This window comes from Xylaria bambusicola (genome assembly GCF_022495145.1).
Source record: "Xylaria bambusicola strain CBS 139988 unplaced genomic scaffold F5B22scaffold_16, whole genome shotgun sequence".
Lineage (NCBI taxonomy): Eukaryota > Fungi > Ascomycota > Sordariomycetes > Xylariales > Xylariaceae > Xylaria > Xylaria bambusicola.
The window spans coordinates 735109-751957 of NW_025953569.1; the positions used below are offsets into that span (position 1 = coordinate 735109).

The 16849-nt window shown below is 49.3% G+C and overlaps 6 protein-coding genes across 6 annotated transcripts; 3 read left to right on the forward strand and 3 right to left on the reverse strand.

Annotated features, from left to right (window-relative positions):
- Position 1: 1 nt before the first annotated feature.
- On the forward strand, positions 2–1441 carry F5B22DRAFT_654866 (uncharacterized protein; the record flags this gene model as incomplete). Its single annotated transcript, XM_047979846.1, has 5 exons — positions 2–648; positions 709–865; positions 913–1051; positions 1104–1193; positions 1246–1441. The coding sequence occupies 5 exons, from the start codon at positions 2–4 to the stop codon at positions 1338–1340; spliced, it is 1128 nt and encodes a 375-aa protein (XP_047831761.1). The 3' UTR covers positions 1341–1441.
- On the reverse strand, positions 1391–1884 carry F5B22DRAFT_645839 (uncharacterized protein; the record flags this gene model as incomplete). Its single annotated transcript, XM_047978649.1, has 2 exons — positions 1391–1675; positions 1720–1884. The coding sequence occupies 2 exons, from the start codon at positions 1882–1884 to the stop codon at positions 1391–1393; spliced, it is 450 nt and encodes a 149-aa protein (XP_047831762.1).
- Positions 1885–2328: 444 nt separating this feature from the next.
- On the forward strand, positions 2329–6145 carry F5B22DRAFT_635858 (DEAH-box RNA helicase; the record flags this gene model as incomplete). Its single annotated transcript, XM_047977206.1, has 3 exons — positions 2329–3694; positions 3751–4050; positions 4113–6145. The coding sequence occupies 3 exons, from the start codon at positions 2329–2331 to the stop codon at positions 6143–6145; spliced, it is 3699 nt and encodes a 1232-aa protein (XP_047831763.1).
- A 294-nt stretch (positions 6146–6439) lies between these two features.
- Positions 6440–12232, reverse strand: F5B22DRAFT_113651 (uncharacterized protein). The gene is made up of 2 exons (XM_047968799.1): positions 6970–12232; positions 6440–6896 (listed from the first exon to the last, which is right to left on the reverse strand). Exons 1-2 carry the CDS (start codon positions 12120–12122, stop codon positions 6734–6736), a joined length of 5316 nt encoding a protein of 1771 aa, XP_047831764.1. The 5' UTR covers positions 12123–12232; the 3' UTR covers positions 6440–6733.
- Positions 12233–12956: 724 nt separating this feature from the next.
- Positions 12957–14228, reverse strand: F5B22DRAFT_603734 (kinase phosphorylation protein-domain-containing protein). The gene has a single exon (XM_047974761.1). It carries the CDS (start codon positions 14063–14065, stop codon positions 13244–13246), a length of 822 nt encoding a protein of 273 aa, XP_047831765.1. The 5' UTR covers positions 14066–14228; the 3' UTR covers positions 12957–13243.
- Positions 14229–14304: 76 nt separating this feature from the next.
- On the forward strand, positions 14305–16002 carry F5B22DRAFT_113675 (MED6 mediator sub complex component-domain-containing protein). The gene is made up of 2 exons (XM_047968800.1): positions 14305–15125; positions 15198–16002. Exons 1-2 carry the CDS (start codon positions 14697–14699, stop codon positions 15744–15746), a joined length of 978 nt encoding a protein of 325 aa, XP_047831766.1. The 5' UTR covers positions 14305–14696; the 3' UTR covers positions 15747–16002.
- Positions 16003–16849: the final 847 nt, after the last annotated feature.

Consider the following 16849-nt stretch of genomic DNA (forward strand, 5'->3'; position numbering starts at 1 on the left):
AATGTCGGTCACAAAACTCGAGCTTCGCACGGCGCTTGGTCCGGTATACCGGGATGTACTTCCTTATCCACCACGGGACTGTACACCGGACGAGATCCCGGTCATCGACCTCAAACCTATGTTTTCTAGTGAAATATCAGAGCGCAAGAAAGTCAGTTCAGCCATCAAGGCCGCCGCCATCAATAACGGCTTCTTCTATGTCAAGAATCACGGCATATCGCCTGAAATCATCGCGCAATGCAAATCACAAGTCGTCAATTTCATGCGACAGCCACTAGAAACAAAGGACCAGATTAGGTCGCATAAGTACAGCAAGTATTTCAACGGCTACTTAGGCAGGCGAAGGGCCCAGATATCGCCCAGCGAGACAGCCGATGTGCGCGAATCGTTCACCTTCCGCTACTCCCCTGAACTTGATCCTGACCACCCTCAAGACATATCAGACATCCCTGCTGAGGTCCGCCCGTGGATTCGAGGGGAGGATTTCGTATGGGAGGGCACAAATCATCTGCCTGGTTTCAAAAAGGACTTGGTAGCGTACTGGAGTGGGTGCCTTGGGCTGGCGAGAAGATTGGTACAAATGTTTGCGCTGTCGCTTGACCTTGAGGAGGACTATTGGGATGAGAAAGTGACATACCCCGGAGCTGAGTACATATCCCGCAGTGTATCTGTCAACATGCGGCCTGCTAATAAGCGTACTGTGCACAGCGGCGTATTCAATTACTATCCCACCAGGACTCAGGAAGAAGTTCAGCAAGAGTTTGTCGGTCTAGGTAGCCACACCGACCTACAACTGTTTACACTGCTCTGGCAGGACAGTATAGGCGGATTGCAAGTATTGACTCGCGAGGGCCAATGGATCAAGGTGACTGCTAGTAATTCTCCAGACTAAGCATAAGCTGACGGTTTCAGGCGCCGCCAATTGATGGGACGCTCGTCGTAAACATTGGTGATTATATGATGCGCCTTTGTAACGACATCTACAAGTCCACCGTCCATCGCGTCACCAATGAGTCAACCCAGGAACGAGTGTCAATGCCCTTCTTCTTCGGTGAGCCCTCAATGCTCTCCCAATAGGCTGCTTAATGACTAACAGATGATAGGCTTGAACTTCAATTGCGTCGAAGGGGTCGTTCCTTCATGTACCTCGGAATCGAACCCGGCGAAATACGAGCCGATATCTTGCGGTGATTGTGAGGAGTACTTTGACCATCCGTATAAGACCAGATTTCTAATGTAAAGCAGGGTGTCAGATGAGATTCAAGATGGAAAATGAGGAGTTTGTGAAGAACGAGGCGAAACGGTCGATGGCTCCTAGCGCTGTCGTTGTAGCTGGGTAATAGCGATATATTCCTATGGTTTGATGTTTTCCCCCATGCTCAAATGATCGTTATAAGACCTTCTGGATGAGTTCAAGCACATCAAAGAAGGCCTCTCGATCAGCTCGGAGCTTCTGCAGGCCCAACCCGACTACTAAAGTGCGACGTTCATTAGAGTCACGCCTCACAATGTAGCTAGCTATCTGGACAGCGTATAACTGAGCTAAAGACTCGCGCTCTTCACCACCACCCCCGAGTAGTGTTTTGGGGGTGAGATGAGACATGGGTAGTAAGCTCTCATTCGCAAGCGCCATATCCACGGCAGCTGGAGACGGCGCAGAGAGTGGTACTTGAATCTAGAGAATTTAGTTAGCAAAACGAATTCTTGAAAAGGTGTTACTAGAAAACTTGCCCATTGAGAAAGCCTGCCCTCTTGGCACAGAGTCAGGAGAATTCTATCGGCGAAGAATAAAGCAGTGGCTTCAGTAGCTACGCCGTCAATCTGGCCTGTTTCACGCTTGGACGCAGCCGGGAAAGGCTCTTCGATGATCTGATCCATCTCCATGGTGCTTGAAAACTCTATAGCACAGAATTCGTTGAAACTTGAGGCCGCCAGTCGACAACTTGAGATAGATCAACTGTTGAATATGAGATGCAACCCGAGGAGCTACTTGGCTGTAGTCTAAGTGCCGGGTACCATGGTACATCTATGTAGCTTGTAGCGCTACCAAGACACCATTCTAGCGGGACAATTAGTGGGACATACTACCTACTTAGGTAAGTACCGTGTAAAGGACTGGCTACCCCGCGCTAAGCCGGTTACGATCTACAGCATTTGATTCTGCCAGGCGGTCAAAATTAATTTCCTGGGCATATTGAGGATTTGCTGATCGTCTTATACATCGTATTGAGCCAAGTATACCTATCAGATAGCCTTCTTCGCTCCTTTCTATTTTTCTTTCTTCATTCTCTTGGTTTCATCATCGCATACTTTCTAGGGCCGGTCAGGATGGCCAAGAAGTTTGTTCCTCGCCAGAGGAAACATAAGGTCCTTGCGCGAGAGGCGCGAGAAGCACAGCAGGCGGCTGTTGAAGATGGCACAACTCCATCTGCTCACATCGACAGCAATGCTGTTGAAATTCTTCCAGATTCGAAAAAGGCAGCCGAGGAAGCAAAAAGAGCCCGGATGAAGGCCGAATTAAAAGGCGATGCGAAAATGAGTAGCAAGAAAGCTAAACGACTCGAAAAGTACATTGATAAAAAGCTTGCGAAAGATGAGAATCGCGCGCTCTTGGCGCAACTAGCCGCCAATAAGATTGATACGAGTCTTTTTGCTAGCAGTCGTAATTTGGGGACTGCCAAAGAGACCAAGCGTGAGATGATGAGCCGGGCGCTGAGAGAACGCGCTGCTGGGATCTCTCAAACCGATGAGAGCATACTTTTTGAGAAGAGACCTGAACCAATAGATGACTCGGAGGATGAAGACTTAGACGACGAGGACGTAGGAAAAAAGGCCGAATTACTAGTAAAGGATGGAGAAGTTACACAGTCTGAGAAAACCGGGATATCAGAGCCTCCAGCTCCTTCAGTTGTGGCTGGATCCGGTCTGAAACGACCATTGGAGCTGGACGATGAAGGAAGACCCTTGTTGCGCAAAAGGCAGAAACGAGGCGGCGTCAAATCGAAATTTTCAGGAAACGCGGGCTTTATACCAGAAATTCCTTTAAGTCCATCCAATGATCAACTCGAAACGCAGGGCGAACCAAAGGACGAGGATGAAGATGAGGATGACGAATGGAATGGATTTAGTTCTGACGATGCGGCATCCGCTGATGAACAAGAGGAGTCGGGGACCGAATCTTCAAGTGCATCGGCGGATGAAGGTACAAGTGAAGAGGACACCTCATCGGAAGATGAAGACGATGAAGATGACGGCAATGCCGCCAAAACGCGCTCATCGGCATTCAAAGCGTGGGCTCACGAACAGAGAAATTCAGCCCTCGGCTACCAACCCAATAACGGCAATACTACACTGGAATTTACAGTTCCTCAAAATTTTAAACCAAGACCAATCGAGCAAGACCCTTTGCCACTAGAGCTACAACCAACGAAGGATACTGGGCGAAAGGCTTATAGCGTTGTAGTTGAAAGGCTATCTGAAATACAAGAAGCTAGGCTCAAGCTCCCTGTAGTGGCCGAGGAGCAAAGAATCATGGAAGCAATCCACAACAACAATGTGGTTATCGTCTGTGGTGCCACTGGATCCGGAAAAAGTACGCAAGTTCCTCAAATGCTATTCGAGGCAGGATATGGCTCTCCAGACTCTCCCACACCAGGTCAGATTGTTGTTACCCAGCCCAGAAAGGTTGCCGCGGGTAAGTAGATATCAACCTTCCATTTGTCAATAAGATCACTAAAAAATACCAAATAGTGTCCGTTAGTCAACGTGTGTCGACTGAATTAGGGAGCCATTCTGACGCAGTTGCATATCAAATTCGATTTGAGGGAACTGCCAGCGAGAAGACTAGGCTCAAGTTCGTAACGGATGGTGTATTGCTTAGAGAAATCGGCAATGACATCTCTTTACTAAAATACTCGGCTGTGATCATTGACGAAGCTCATGAAAGGAGTTTGAATACAGATATTCTCATCGGCATGCTGAGTAGAACAGTTAAGTTAAGAGAAGAGATGGCTAGTGAAAACCCGAAGATTTCTCCTCTAAAACTGATTAGTGAGTTACTTCAAAGAGTTAAGTTCCCCCTTTGAAGTGTAAATTGCTAACTAGAGAATAAGTCATGTCCGCCACTCTTCGGATAAGCGACGTGACTAACTCGACATTGTTTCCCACGCCACCCCCGGTTCTGAACATTGAAGGCCGACAGTATCCTGTGGCGATACATTTTGCCAGGAGAACACAGCCTGACTATGTCGATGAGGCCTTCAAGAAGATAATTCGCGGGCACCGCAAGCTTCCGCCCGGCAGTATGCTTGTCTTCCTCACTAGTCATAGTGAAATTTCTAGGTTGAGCCAAAAGCTGAAACTCCATCAAACTGGGTTAAAGTCTGCATCTTACCCTAAGATTCGTTTCTCAGCAAATGATGGTCCTCTGGAAGTAGAAGACATCGAATTCGGTCAAACATCGGACGATGTTACGGGCAATGAACTCGACGAGTTACAGATCATTGGGGACGAACAGGATATGGATGAGGAGGAGGAAGCTGAATTTGACATTCCTAATGAGACGGGGCAAGCTCTGCCTCTCAAAATGCACATATTACCCTTGTATTCTCTCCTACCCACGAGGGAACAGATGAAGGTTTTCGAAGAGCCTCCCGAGGGCTCACGCTCTATAATATTGGCTACCAACGTTGCTGAAACATCACTGACTATTCCGGGGGTGAAATACGTGATAGATTGTGGGAGATCCAAGGAGCGTGTTTTTGACCCTGACACAGGGGTGCAGCGCTATGAGATCGGTTTCATAAGCAAGGCGAGTGCCAATCAACGATCCGGAAGAGCAGGACGTACCGGCCCAGGTCATACCTGGCGACTTTATTCGTCTGCCGTTTACGAGAGAGATTTACAAGAATACGCGGATCCCGAAATCCTGAAGATGCCGATAGAAGGAGTCGTGCTTCAGCTCAAGGCAATGAACTTGAAGCACGTTGTAAATTTCCCCTTCCCAACTTCTCCCGACCGACATAGCCTGGCAAAGGCGGAGAAGCTCCTTCAGCATCTCTCAGCAATCAACGCAGACGGCTTCGCGACTCAGATCGGGAAAACGATGAGCAAACTTCCTCTTCCACCACGATTCGCGCGTATCTTATTAGTCGGGCATCTTCACGATTGTCTCTCCTACACCATCGCTCTAGTCGCAGGCCTATCAGTAGCAGAGATCTTCCTCCCAGAGTCCCAAGTAATCCCTCCAGAAACAGCGGAAGACGATGAAGGTGGGCAAGGCTTCAGAACGAACGAGGACATCGCGGCAGAGAACGCACGGGCCCAAGCCAGGCGGAAATACAACGAAGTGCATCGCAATTTCCGCTCGCTCGACGACGCATCCGACGCAATCAAGCTATTGCAAGTCGTAGGCGAGTTCGCGCACTCGCCCTCGGAGAGCTGGTGTACGTCGCGGTTCGTGCGTTTCAAAGCCTTGCAAGAGACGCAGAAGCTGCGAAAGCAAATCACCACGCTCCTGCAGAAAGACATCCCTGCATTCGCAAACCTGACGTTCAAGGAGCGTCTTGACCGGCCCAGCGCGAAGCAAGTGACGGCGCTGAAGCAGATGGTAGCAGCAGGCTTCATCGACCAGGTCGCGATCCGGGGAGATCTAGCCCCCGTGCCGCCAGAGATGCACCGCAAGCCGCGGCGCGCCATCGACGTGCCGTATCTCCCCCTGCAGCCCCTCCCAACCCCCGCCAGCACCGCCACGGGCGACGCCCTGATAGACAGAGCAGTATTCATCCACCCGTCCAGCAGCCTCTCGCACTACAGCCCGCAAGAACTCCCCGAATACGTGATATACAGCGGTCTCCAGCGGTCCTCGGCCTCGGGCCCCGTCGACGGGGCGAAGAAGCCGAAGACGAGGATGCTCGCGCTCACGGACGTCACGGGGGCCCAGCTCTCCGCGCTCGCGAAAGGCACGCCACTCATCTCGTACGGAAAGACTATCAAGGAAGTCCTGAGTGAACCCGGTGCCTCGACGCGCGAGTGCTGGGTCGTGCCGTATCTCAGGGCAGAAGGAACCGGGGGTCAGGGCTGGCCGCTACCCGTGAAGAAGGTCGCGCAGAAGAAAGTGCCGGGTAAGGGATGGATTACGGAGTGATTTCGATTATGTTCTGGACTAGGATTAGAGCGCGATGAGTGTTTCGCTAACTACGTTGTATATATCTTTGATACCAATACACCCACTGTAGTTATAATATAGTAGTTGTGATAAAGGGATTCGGAAAAGACTCTGTTAAGAGACAAAATCAAAATTCTATCGCAGACAACATTATACTGCGATCAAAGCAGGTAGGTAGATGTCACATCACACGGATATCTATCCACGCCCCGTTCCGGCAAAACTAGAGAAGAATCTATGTTCAGCTCTACGTGTACAAAGTCTATCTACTCCAGCTCTCTAAGTATCTACATAAGTAGGTAGAAGGAAGGAGTCTAACTAATAATTACAAAACATAGCGAATAATAAAACACCATATCCCATATCTGACAATTGCGCCGCGCTCATCTATGTATATGAAACAGCCAAAAGTAATCTCGACAAGAAATATCGCGAAGAAATATTAAGCCTTCACAAGGTGACTGTGACTGTGACTATGAACTATGAACTATGTCTATCAAAGGTTATGTACTTAGAACTGTACACTCACAGCCTGTGCAAGCGACGCCTCTTTCGGAGTCGCTCTCTTTAATGCTCCCGATAAGGCGGCGGCGCATCTGCACCCGTCGCGCCATTTCTCTCTGGCTCCAAAGGTTCGGGTAAGCCACGCGGCTGTGATAATGAAGGGTCCGTGAGGAGTGAAGTAGCTTTTATCATCATCCTGGGAAAGTACTGCTGAATGAAGGACTCCCTATAGTCATCGTGTCAGTAATCAGATTTGACTGGTGACTCGGAAGTTATAACACGTTATAGGATGTACTTACGTATAGTAGCTGTGATCCGCATTATGGGGCTGGATGAGGTTATGCGCAAGTTCGTGAGCGATGACAACCCACCACCACACGGCGGCGGAAGCCTTGTCTTCGCCGCTTCTGGGGTCTCCGTGCAGTTGTTTGTAGAAACGCAAATTGCAAAAAATGCTGCCGTCGCGGTTGAAGGCGATGGTGCTACCGCTTTCGTCGTAAAAGACGTGCAGCACATTTCTCGGGATCTGGTATACGTCGCCGACATCCTTGAGAAGAGTGGCGAAAGAGTTGATCTCGGTATGGTTTGATGTCAGGAACGTTTCCGTTTGGGACCGAGGTATGTTGGAAGATACGAATACACGCATTCCATTTGAAGCATCAGCTAATAGTGTTAGATCTTTGGCGGCTGTATCATCGCAATAGGTCGCCTGTTCCTTAACCTCACGAGTCGTTGGGGGAGAGTACAATGCTGACGAGTCATAAGCCCGTGTTGATTTAATTGCATTCAGCAAGTTCTGTTGTACAACTGCTGGGTTGGTGACTTTCCCATCCTGTTCACTCCTACCAGGTTTCGAGCCAGAAGATGATGGCTCGGCGGGCGCCAAAGTTCCAGGATTGGAACTGGAGCCAATCAAGTTTTTGAGCGGCTCTTTCTCATCAGGCTCGTCGCTATAATCAAATCCGAATCGCTTAGATAGGTTGGAAAAGAGTCCTCCCCCTTTTCTGCTCTGTGGAGGCGAAAGCACTGGAGACGGATAATCATGGTCATCTGCAGAATGGAAGCCACCAGGCATGCGAGGAGGCGGGGTGTTGTTTTGTTCTCGTGCCGTAGCAGTCACGCTGGTCGTTGCAGCTTGGTTCTGTCGTATGAATTCTTGTTCTCGTTCTCGGATCCGAGATTGCTCCTCATCTAAGGCCTTTCGCCTCTCTTCCTCCGCAATTCTGGCTTCCGCGGCCTTCGCTCGAAGAATACGATCTACGTTGTACCCACGAGCTCTCAAGTCTAGTAAATCTAGTTTAAGAAATGGTTCAAAAAAGAAATATGCTTGTTGACTTGGTCGGTTTAGGATTAACTGGCAGATGGCTTGACCGACTTGGTACATGTCTGGACGCGATGATTCAGAGGCCACATAGAGTACCCATCCAGTGGAAGTCTGACTGCTTGCGGCCGATCTTTTCTCTGTATGAAATTGTCCTGACGTGCGAAGTGATCGACGAAGGGCAACAGAACGTACAATTACCACTGACAAGTTCTTCTCTAGCCATTTCGCATCGTGCTTGATAGCATCCCGCGTGTACCGAGCATACTCGTGGATAAAAAGCTTGGACCGTTCAAGTACATGCTTGCGTAGCCAAACCGCACCATCCTGCTTTTCGCTGTGTCCCCCCACCCTTAGATCTTCTTGCACCGTTGTTGAGAGACATGGGGATCCGAGGGCTTGATAGAAGGACTCGAGGACGTCTTCCTCAGGAGCACATTTCAAATGGTCTTTGAAGAGTCTATAGCTGATGAAATCGTCTAGTATGACAATTTCTGAAGGTGCCGCAAGCTGGTAAGTCCGAACAACTTCCTCCTCTTCATCTTGTTCCACAGCCTTCCCTTTCGGGCTCGGGATCTCCTTAAATGCCAAAAGAAAGGATGCTTTTTTCATCTTTCTCCATAGTTCTTTATCTCTTTTGATAGTGGGCATATCTCCCGCCAGCGATCGCAGTAAGCTCAGGTATTTATCAGGACTCTTGAGTACACTGAGAAGCCGCGCCGGCTCTCCTGCCGCTAGTTGAGCAATTTCCAATTTGGTGGGCTCGTTGTTTGAACCGCAAGCCGAGAGGAACGAGTTCGCAGGCTGGCCGAAGTCAACAAAATCAAATACATCGCCGTACATAGCTGAGCTTCCGAGATAACAATGACGTGGCTGTAAGTGCACAACCGGCCCTGTCTTCTCATCTGCATGGACTGAAGATAAAATCCCCGATTCTCGCGTCTTCTGCGAGACTGGCACAATCCGAGCATCACCGAGCGTCTTTATTGATATTCCGGGCAAATCATTTATGCGACTCGAGAAGTATTGAAAGATAGGAATTGCTTCCTTGCGGGAGTTGGGAGGACTGTTGATTAGGCGCTGAACACAGTCACCAATTAGTGGATCTCGCGACACGCCAAATTTCTGCGCATCACCATGAAGTTCCTTTTTCAGAATATCGAACCCCAAAACAGCAGCCGCTTCATTAGTGAAGCATTTGGCAGGTGGAACGAGTCTCTTAGGGTCTCCTTGAAGCGGTAGGAATGCTCGGGTACTAGAGCTGATTTGGAAAGCTCCATAGCCATTTTTCTGATGAAATGTAACAAAGTAGTCCATAGCACTTTCACGCAATTGCTGATCTGAAGAAGTCATCATTTCCACTAGTTCAGGAGCAGAAGGGTGTGCTCGCAACCCAAGAGCCTTAAGAAATTTCGCTTCTGGTGACAGGAGACTCAAGTTACCGCCAGGCCACTGGAGAACCCTCAATTTAAGAGGGCGGAGTATACGGTTGGGTTCAAACAACTCGGAGATCTTGTATAGCTGTGAACTTGCTTGAGAGGACTCTCTGCCTGCAGGGCCAGCCTCAGCAGGACAAATTCGAGATTGTGTCAGTTTAGCAAAGTCATCAGCAGGTATATCCTTCTGAACTGATGCCAGGTACTTAATCAGCTCAACGTGACTCCATTTGGCTTGCCCAGTGCTATCTTTCTCTGAAGATGGGCTCAATAAGCGCTTGAAAATCGTTTCAAGATCGACCGTCTTTCTGATACCGAGTGCAGAGAGGAATTTCTCCTTCAAATGCGAGCATTCAATAGTAGGTAGATCATCAAATAGCTTCACAGATGGGAAGAAAGAATCCGTTGGCTTCCTCATGCCTTGCTTAGTGGGTATGACGGTATGAGCCTTCAGTAGGGACACGGTTTTGTCTTTCGAAAACTGGCTTTGTTGATCCCAGCTCTTCGACAACGCAGATAAAATACGAATTGCAAACTCGGGAGACTTAGTCATATCTTGATCTGCTGGCCTGCTGAATCGGGTGGTAATTAAGAATTCAACCCAAGGGAAGAGGTCCAAGGGTTCCCAAGACAGTGCTCGCAACTCTTGGTTGCTGCAGCTTTTGGTATACTCAAATGGAATAGTTGTTGGTGGAATTGGAAGTTCTGTTGGAATTTTGGCTGCTACCAGAAAGTTCTTGATACTTCCCAGCGCGATTATGTTGCCTTGATCTTGATCATTCTTTTTATTGACCACAGCAACAGCAACGTCGAGTAATTTATTCCGAGTCTGCAAATCCAGTTCACCTTGAAGTGCTTTCTTCGCTACCCATTGAATAAAATTGGGAAGTTGAGCTTCCGTGAGCGGTTTCGTTGAAAGCTCTCTATGCACATCCTCGATGGTGATTTGCGAGAGTAGGTCAAAATCAATCAGTTTCTTCACAAAGCCGATATTTTCCAACTCAGGCGGCACCACAGCAATACCTTGGACGAAATTCTCTAGTTCTTGAGAAGCGAGTCGGACTTGACTGGTAGGAAGTACACCTCGAGTGCTATAGATTTCCACAAACGGTCTTTTATATGCTGTCCAGAAAGCTTCCTCAATCGTCTGAGAAACGTGACCACTTGGGGTAGAGTCACCAAATGTAAATGCTTTTAAGATATGCAAAGCTTCTTGCATGTGTTGGGTTGTCTCTTTTGAAGTTATGCCAGTACCCGCAGTTTCCGCAGCTTTTTGCAGCTTCATTTGGAGTTCGGTCATTTCATGGGCAAAAGCTAGTCTTGTCATGATACCTGCTGCGCGTAGCATTTCAAGATTCCATGTCCGAACCCACCTTGCGTTCAAGTCAATGGCTTCACGTTCTACAGTCGGGATGACAGACGGAGCAGATATGTGCATACCACCACCAGTTGTCTGAGTAGTTGGAAATCCGATGAATATCCGTCCACCCTTTTTACTTGGGAGCACAGAAGCGAAGACATCAGTGACAGCGGATAATTGAGCAGACTCCTGTGAGCCCCCCGATGCCTGCTCTTCGTCGTATGAGGATGTCAAAACAGATAGCTTCGTCATCTTTGGTGGAGGCTTCTTGGTTGCCCTTTCTAACTCGGAGGCGAAGCTTGCAGTCACGGATGTTTTAATTGCGCCTGTGGTGACGCGGAGGGAAATAGTTGATGTAGACATGACCGTAACATCCTCAGATATAGCGTCTTGAACAGCTTTCTCCTCTCTTGCAGCCTTTGTAGCCTTTGTAGCGGTGGCGGTGAGTCTGGAGAAAAAGCTTCGTAGTGACGGTATCTCAGAACTCCCCAGGCCATAAGCTTCATTTTTTGCTGCGGCTGCCTGAGGTTTCCATCCTATGGCATTCATGAAAGAAGCATCAATTTGAGCGCTAGAGCGGTCAACGCTTCGGACCGTCATGAGACGTTCCCTTGTCGTCATATCCATATCTCTCGGAATCGTCACATTCTCGTTAGGACTCGTTTTTTTCTGCAAAGAAACAATCTTGTAATCATCTATCCAAAACTCAATATGTTCCAATGCCACAAATGTCAAACTCGTTGCTAAAAACTGGCCTACGGAGAGTAGGTTGGGTAACGTGGTGGTGGTATTCCGGTAATCTAGAACGAAGGCAGTATTCAGACTACACTGATCCTCAGGAAGCGATAGTTTTCTGGTAAAGAGTGCGTTTCCCTTCCAGTAGAATGCCATGGCCTCGCTGCCTGAACTGACAAAGGGTTCCTCGCAATCGGCAAAGACACTGTAAAATCCAACACCGAATGCCCCGATCTTGGTCTCGTCTGGGTTGCCTTCGGCTATTCTTTTGAGCCTCCCCCAGTCTGTCTTTGTGAAGGGCTGGCCGTTATTCTGAACAACAAGCCGACGAAGGGTATTATGTGTGATGATGTGCTTTAATATCGCGGATCGATCGGCCATGGTTGGAAGGGGTACATGGGTGGAGGGCAGAGTTTCCCATTTTATCTTGACGGTTGTCGCTTGTGCATCGGCCGCGTTCTGAATGAGTTCTCGTAGGGTTGTCCATTCTCCTGAATATCTCGCAAGTACCTTGTCGATCAGGGCTCGAGTATCGACGGTGACTGCTTCCTCATCTTCCCCATCTTTCAGGGCCGCAGCCCGGAGTCTTTCAAAATCCATCGTGTACTGTCGTAGCGCGCAAAGAAGTCGTCCGTTCACGGGGTCATTAATTAATGATACAATGCTAGATGAGGCGTGGCAGAAGAAAAACCGAGAGGTCCTCGTGCAGAAAGACCAGGGAGCAGCAAGCGTTATACGTGATAGAGAGGTCGGTGTAAGAAATAGAGGGGGTGGGTGGCAAGGCTGACGCTTGGCTCGAGAAGGATCTCGCTAAGTAGGCATCACCCAACACAAAACAACGACCAACACCGATCGAGTTCGAGGCGGTGCGGTGCTGAGAAGAAGCACGGTGAAGCTTCACCGACAAAGTGGAAAAGGCCCGAGACAGCAGAAGCAATTGCTGAAAGAATGACAAAGACGGCCACGTACGTGTTGATGCCAGGGCAGACCAGGGCCAAGTCAGTACCAACAACGGATATACCACGGTCCCAGTCCCAGCTGAGGCTCGGTTGACATGGAGATGACGACGTGTGGTCGTCTATCTGACAGGTTTCGAAATGCCACTCAAACTCAATGGGTGGCACTCGCCCTACCTGCATCTAGAAATGGCCTGTAGTACGGCCTTATCTAGGGAGATAAGTACGCCTGTAGCTACCTAAGCTAGGTAAGGTAGCTGGGTCTTGCCTTGCACAGTTTAGGTAGCGATGCAATGCGCCTAGACACCTAGACACCTTAATTAGGTACTGGGCTTCAGGGTGTCTGTTAGGTACTTTCTTAGGTACCTAGGTAGGTACATAGCCAGTAACCCCGCTGGGTTCGTGGGGTAGATTAGGTGCCCATCTCGATGGGTATCTACTACTGTACCTTGGTTCTGCTTGGTAGATGCTTGGAGATCGAACAAATGGAATGCTACCAACACGATCAACATAATTAGGTAATATTCCGAGCTTACGAAGCTACTGCATTTTTACTACCTGCCCTTCCGAGGGTTTTTTTAGTGCGAGTTTCGAGGGAAATAAATCTGCACATTGTTCCCTAACCCAGGAACAAGAGAGAGCTTTATAGGCTTCTGGTTAACACTTCTCTTGAGTCCCATTGCTCTGAGCTTGTCAACATCGATAAAAGCAACAGCAATAGGCGCCGTGTATAAAATAGAATCAAAATCAAATTTGGGGTTAGAGTTAATCTCTTTCATGGCTATTTCTCCGATAGCGCTGAGGACTTCCATCTCCTCTTGCATCTCGTGACCTAGATCTATGACGTTCTCTGTAAGATCTTTTGTGCTCTGCACCTTCAATACTGCAACTTCTATGTCGACCCGTTCTGTATGACCGCTCGGACTTGTCTGTGTCTCTATGGCGACTATGATTCCTTTGTTTATTGTATTCGCGTCTATCGTCTCTGTACTCTACTGGGCGAGAGCGACGATCCTCGTATCTTCCACGGGGTGACCCATCGCGACGTCTATCCCGGTCTCGCTCACGGTCGCGATGGCGGTGGCCTCTCCTGTCTCCATCCCGGCTACGGCTGCGACTGTGACTTCGACTGCGGCTTCGATGCCTGCGTCTATGTCGCCTTTCTGGGTCCCTGTGGTGCTTGGATGCTGGGCGATCATCTAGCTTAGAGCCTACTGCCTCAGGCGTAGGATTGTCCTGAGTTCGAGATCCACCTACATCCACGGCGTTCGCCCCCGTAACGTTTCGTGGAGCGACGGGAAGTCCCAGTGCGCGAGCCAATGCATCCTCTTCAGCCTCCTTGATCTTCTTCAGCTCCTCTTTCCGCTCACGGGCAGCTTGCTGTTCTGGCGTCTCGTCGGAAGCCGCATCTGTCGCATCTGCCTTAGCGTACCAGTTAAGGTCTCTTCCTTTTTGCCAACGGCCGACTGGGGCTTTCAGGCTGTGTCCGAGATAATTTTCACGGTGAGCAGAGGTTGTGACATCTTCCCAGTTGAAATTGACTCCGCCACGCGACCCCGTTTTACGGATACCTGAGACAAGATCCATGGGGAAGGCGTGCGTACGGCGTATGCCACAAGTTAAACCGGATAGAATAGGTCGATTCTAAATGCCCTTGGCTTCTTTCTTTGATGTGTTTTCGTAGCTAAACTACCGCGATCGATGGAGATCCGGTAATGGGCGAACACAGATGTTGTAGATGTTATGTTCTCTAGCTTGAGAGAACCCAATTCAAGCTAAGGTAGATGCCCCTAATGTATACCCACTAAGCTACGTGTAGAGAGGTACCTGGTTAAGGCCTATTAAGCCTTTCAAGGCGCCTGCCCTGCTTAACCACAGCACATGGGTATCCCTGTCTATTGACGTTTGCGCTCCACTAAAACTTTAACTTCGTTCATGAAATCCACTGGCTGATCGTGTCAACAATCCAACATCTTCAACCCTGGTGAATCCATCACGGATTGAGGGAGCTTTCCGTCCCGAACTTGAAGACGACCTCAGCTCTACTGCAGCTAATCTGAAGTCTTCGTGCGCCCTGTATCCTATCTTACACCGATCGACATCGCGAATCCAGACTTCGAGCAGAGCGAAACGATACCTCGGAGCCTCCCCATCGACTATCACGAGCCTGGCGTCTGCTTTCCCATTGCCGTCCTTACTGCTGCACTGCATACCTAGTATGGCTTCTCAAAGCGAGCCGCCTCTGGACGAAATCCAGTGGCGCCATCCACAGTCGGCGCAACAAATGCAAGGAATCCATAGCAATTCGGTGCTTTTCTATTTCGCACAGTCGCCCTTTTTTGATCCGACCTCGAATAACGCCGTGCTGGCGAACCAAGCCATGTTTAATCCAGCCATGTTCCATCTAATACAAACCCGTGAAGCATTTGAGGGCCGGCTTCGGGATATGTCGGGCCTTGAATTCATAGTCGCGCAAGAACCCGCCGAGACTGCGCCCGGGACTGGCACCGGTGTCTGGGTTATCCGCAAGCAAACCCGACGCAAGCGCGATCCTGAGGATGAGATAATCGTACATGCTACTTACTACATCGTGGGAGAGAATATCTATATGGCGCCTACTCTTGCCCAAGTCTTAAGCTTTCGCATGGTAAGTCGTGCTTCTGGCCTGAAGGTCAACGAACAGGACCTAGGAGTCAAGATCTGCTGATACTCTTCGTAGGCAACCATCTCTTCATCCCTGAACAAATGCTTCCCCGCGGCAGACGAGGCACGCACTTGGACACCATCTCAAGGGCACATATACAAAATGTCACAAGCTACTCCTAATTCTCGTCCGCGAAATGCTGTGGAATCTAAAGAAACAACGCCGCGGCCTGACGAGACCGCCGCTGCGAATAAAAACACTAGCACTTCACAATTGAAGAAGCCAGATGCTGTTTTATCGAGCTTTGATTTGGTCCGACACGCCGAGCATTCCATGCTTGTGCATCTACAGTCTGGCGGTGACTATGAGAACGAGAACCCCATTACAGGTAAACCAGGTGCCTTCAACCTGAGCAAGACGGGTCGAACAGACAAGCTCCAGGTCCCAGGTATCACAGCTCTAAATACAACTTTCAAGAGCACATCAATTTTAGACCTTGGGGTGAAAAAGGCGAAAGACGGAAACTCTAAGGCCGGAGACAAGACTCCGAAGACTCCTACTAGCGGTACATCCAAGCTCAAGCGGAAAAAGAGCAAGACAGGCCAGACGCCGACCTCCTCGTAGGGCGAGGGAGACGGCCTGGCCAAGAAGAAACTTACACGGGAAACTGGGGCTCCAAGAAGGAAGAAAGCCAAGCAAATATCAGGGGATGTTACGATTTAGCTAATTTGGTTGAAGATGATGATTATGCATCCTCAAAGTGTGCAACGTGTGGCGTTTTGGAACGGGGAGTACTGGAAGGCAGCATTTGATACCCATGTTTCGAATATAACAATATGATCTATCGGGACTCCTCATCGTGGGAATAGACATGAACTAAATCAAGAATCGTAATATATTCGCAATATATACTATAGCTGGAAAATGGTCGCCGATTCATTTCGAATTTGTCATCTTCCAAGGTTCGGTAAGGATCTGCCATCATAGTTTCACGTCAAGCTCTGTCGCGCAACGCTCATCTAGGAAAGAGTCGAATTCAATAGCCCGATGCTAGTACCCTGTCCACATAATGGCTGTCAAGTATAGATCCTCATCCTACCCACGCTTCCGATTGATAGGCGCAGCACGGGGACAGATCATGAAGATAAGAGAGTATATTTCCATGCACTATACAACCACGCCGCAGAACCACGTCGACGTCTAATGTCCCCCGGTCTACACGACATTGCATCGTATGAATATCCGACTGGTCGCGGGGAGTTGCGCGAGCGAACTAGGGAAGGAAGCATGAACGTACTTTGAGAAGGATTCCCCATCCCTTGTTCCGCGGATGAGGTGCAAGGAAATGGGCATCTAGGATGATACAGGCCGCTCGTCCGGGTTGCGCACGTGCTGGAGATCAGGCTGACTACACACCTTACTTGACACGTAGATAATTCATTACAAAGCCATTTGTGATTCAACACTTGAGCACACCATACATTGAATGGTAGAGGAATCGATTCCATCGATAAGGCGACCACAACCCCCATGTTCAACGTACCGAAAAGATGCTGCTGCGCCACGGGACCCCGACGTCCAGGCCCGGAACCATGAACCGGGTGCGTAAACGAGTGGTTCCCCCACCATCTCATCGTATATCCACCGCGCGTGTATTAGAAAGGGCTCAGGAATCGAAAATCACGAGTCGACAAGCCACCCCGACACCAGCTAGGCAGTCAGTGACT

Coding starts and splice junctions, on each gene's coding strand:
- F5B22DRAFT_113651 (XM_047968799.1), bottom strand. CDS start 12,122: ATGGATTTTGAAAGACTCCGGGCTGCGGCCCTGAAAGATGGGGAAGAT. Junction 6,897..6,969: donor GCGGATCACAGCTACTATAC/GTAAGTACATCC, acceptor CGATGACTATAG/GGAGTCCTTCATTCAGCAGT.
- F5B22DRAFT_603734 (XM_047974761.1), bottom strand. CDS start 14,065: ATGGATCTTGTCTCAGGTATCCGTAAAACGGGGTCGCGTGGCGGAGTC.
- F5B22DRAFT_113675 (XM_047968800.1), top strand. CDS start 14,697: ATGGCTTCTCAAAGCGAGCCGCCTCTGGACGAAATCCAGTGGCGCCAT. Junction 15,126..15,197: donor AAGTCTTAAGCTTTCGCATG/GTAAGTCGTGCT, acceptor TACTCTTCGTAG/GCAACCATCTCTTCATCCCT.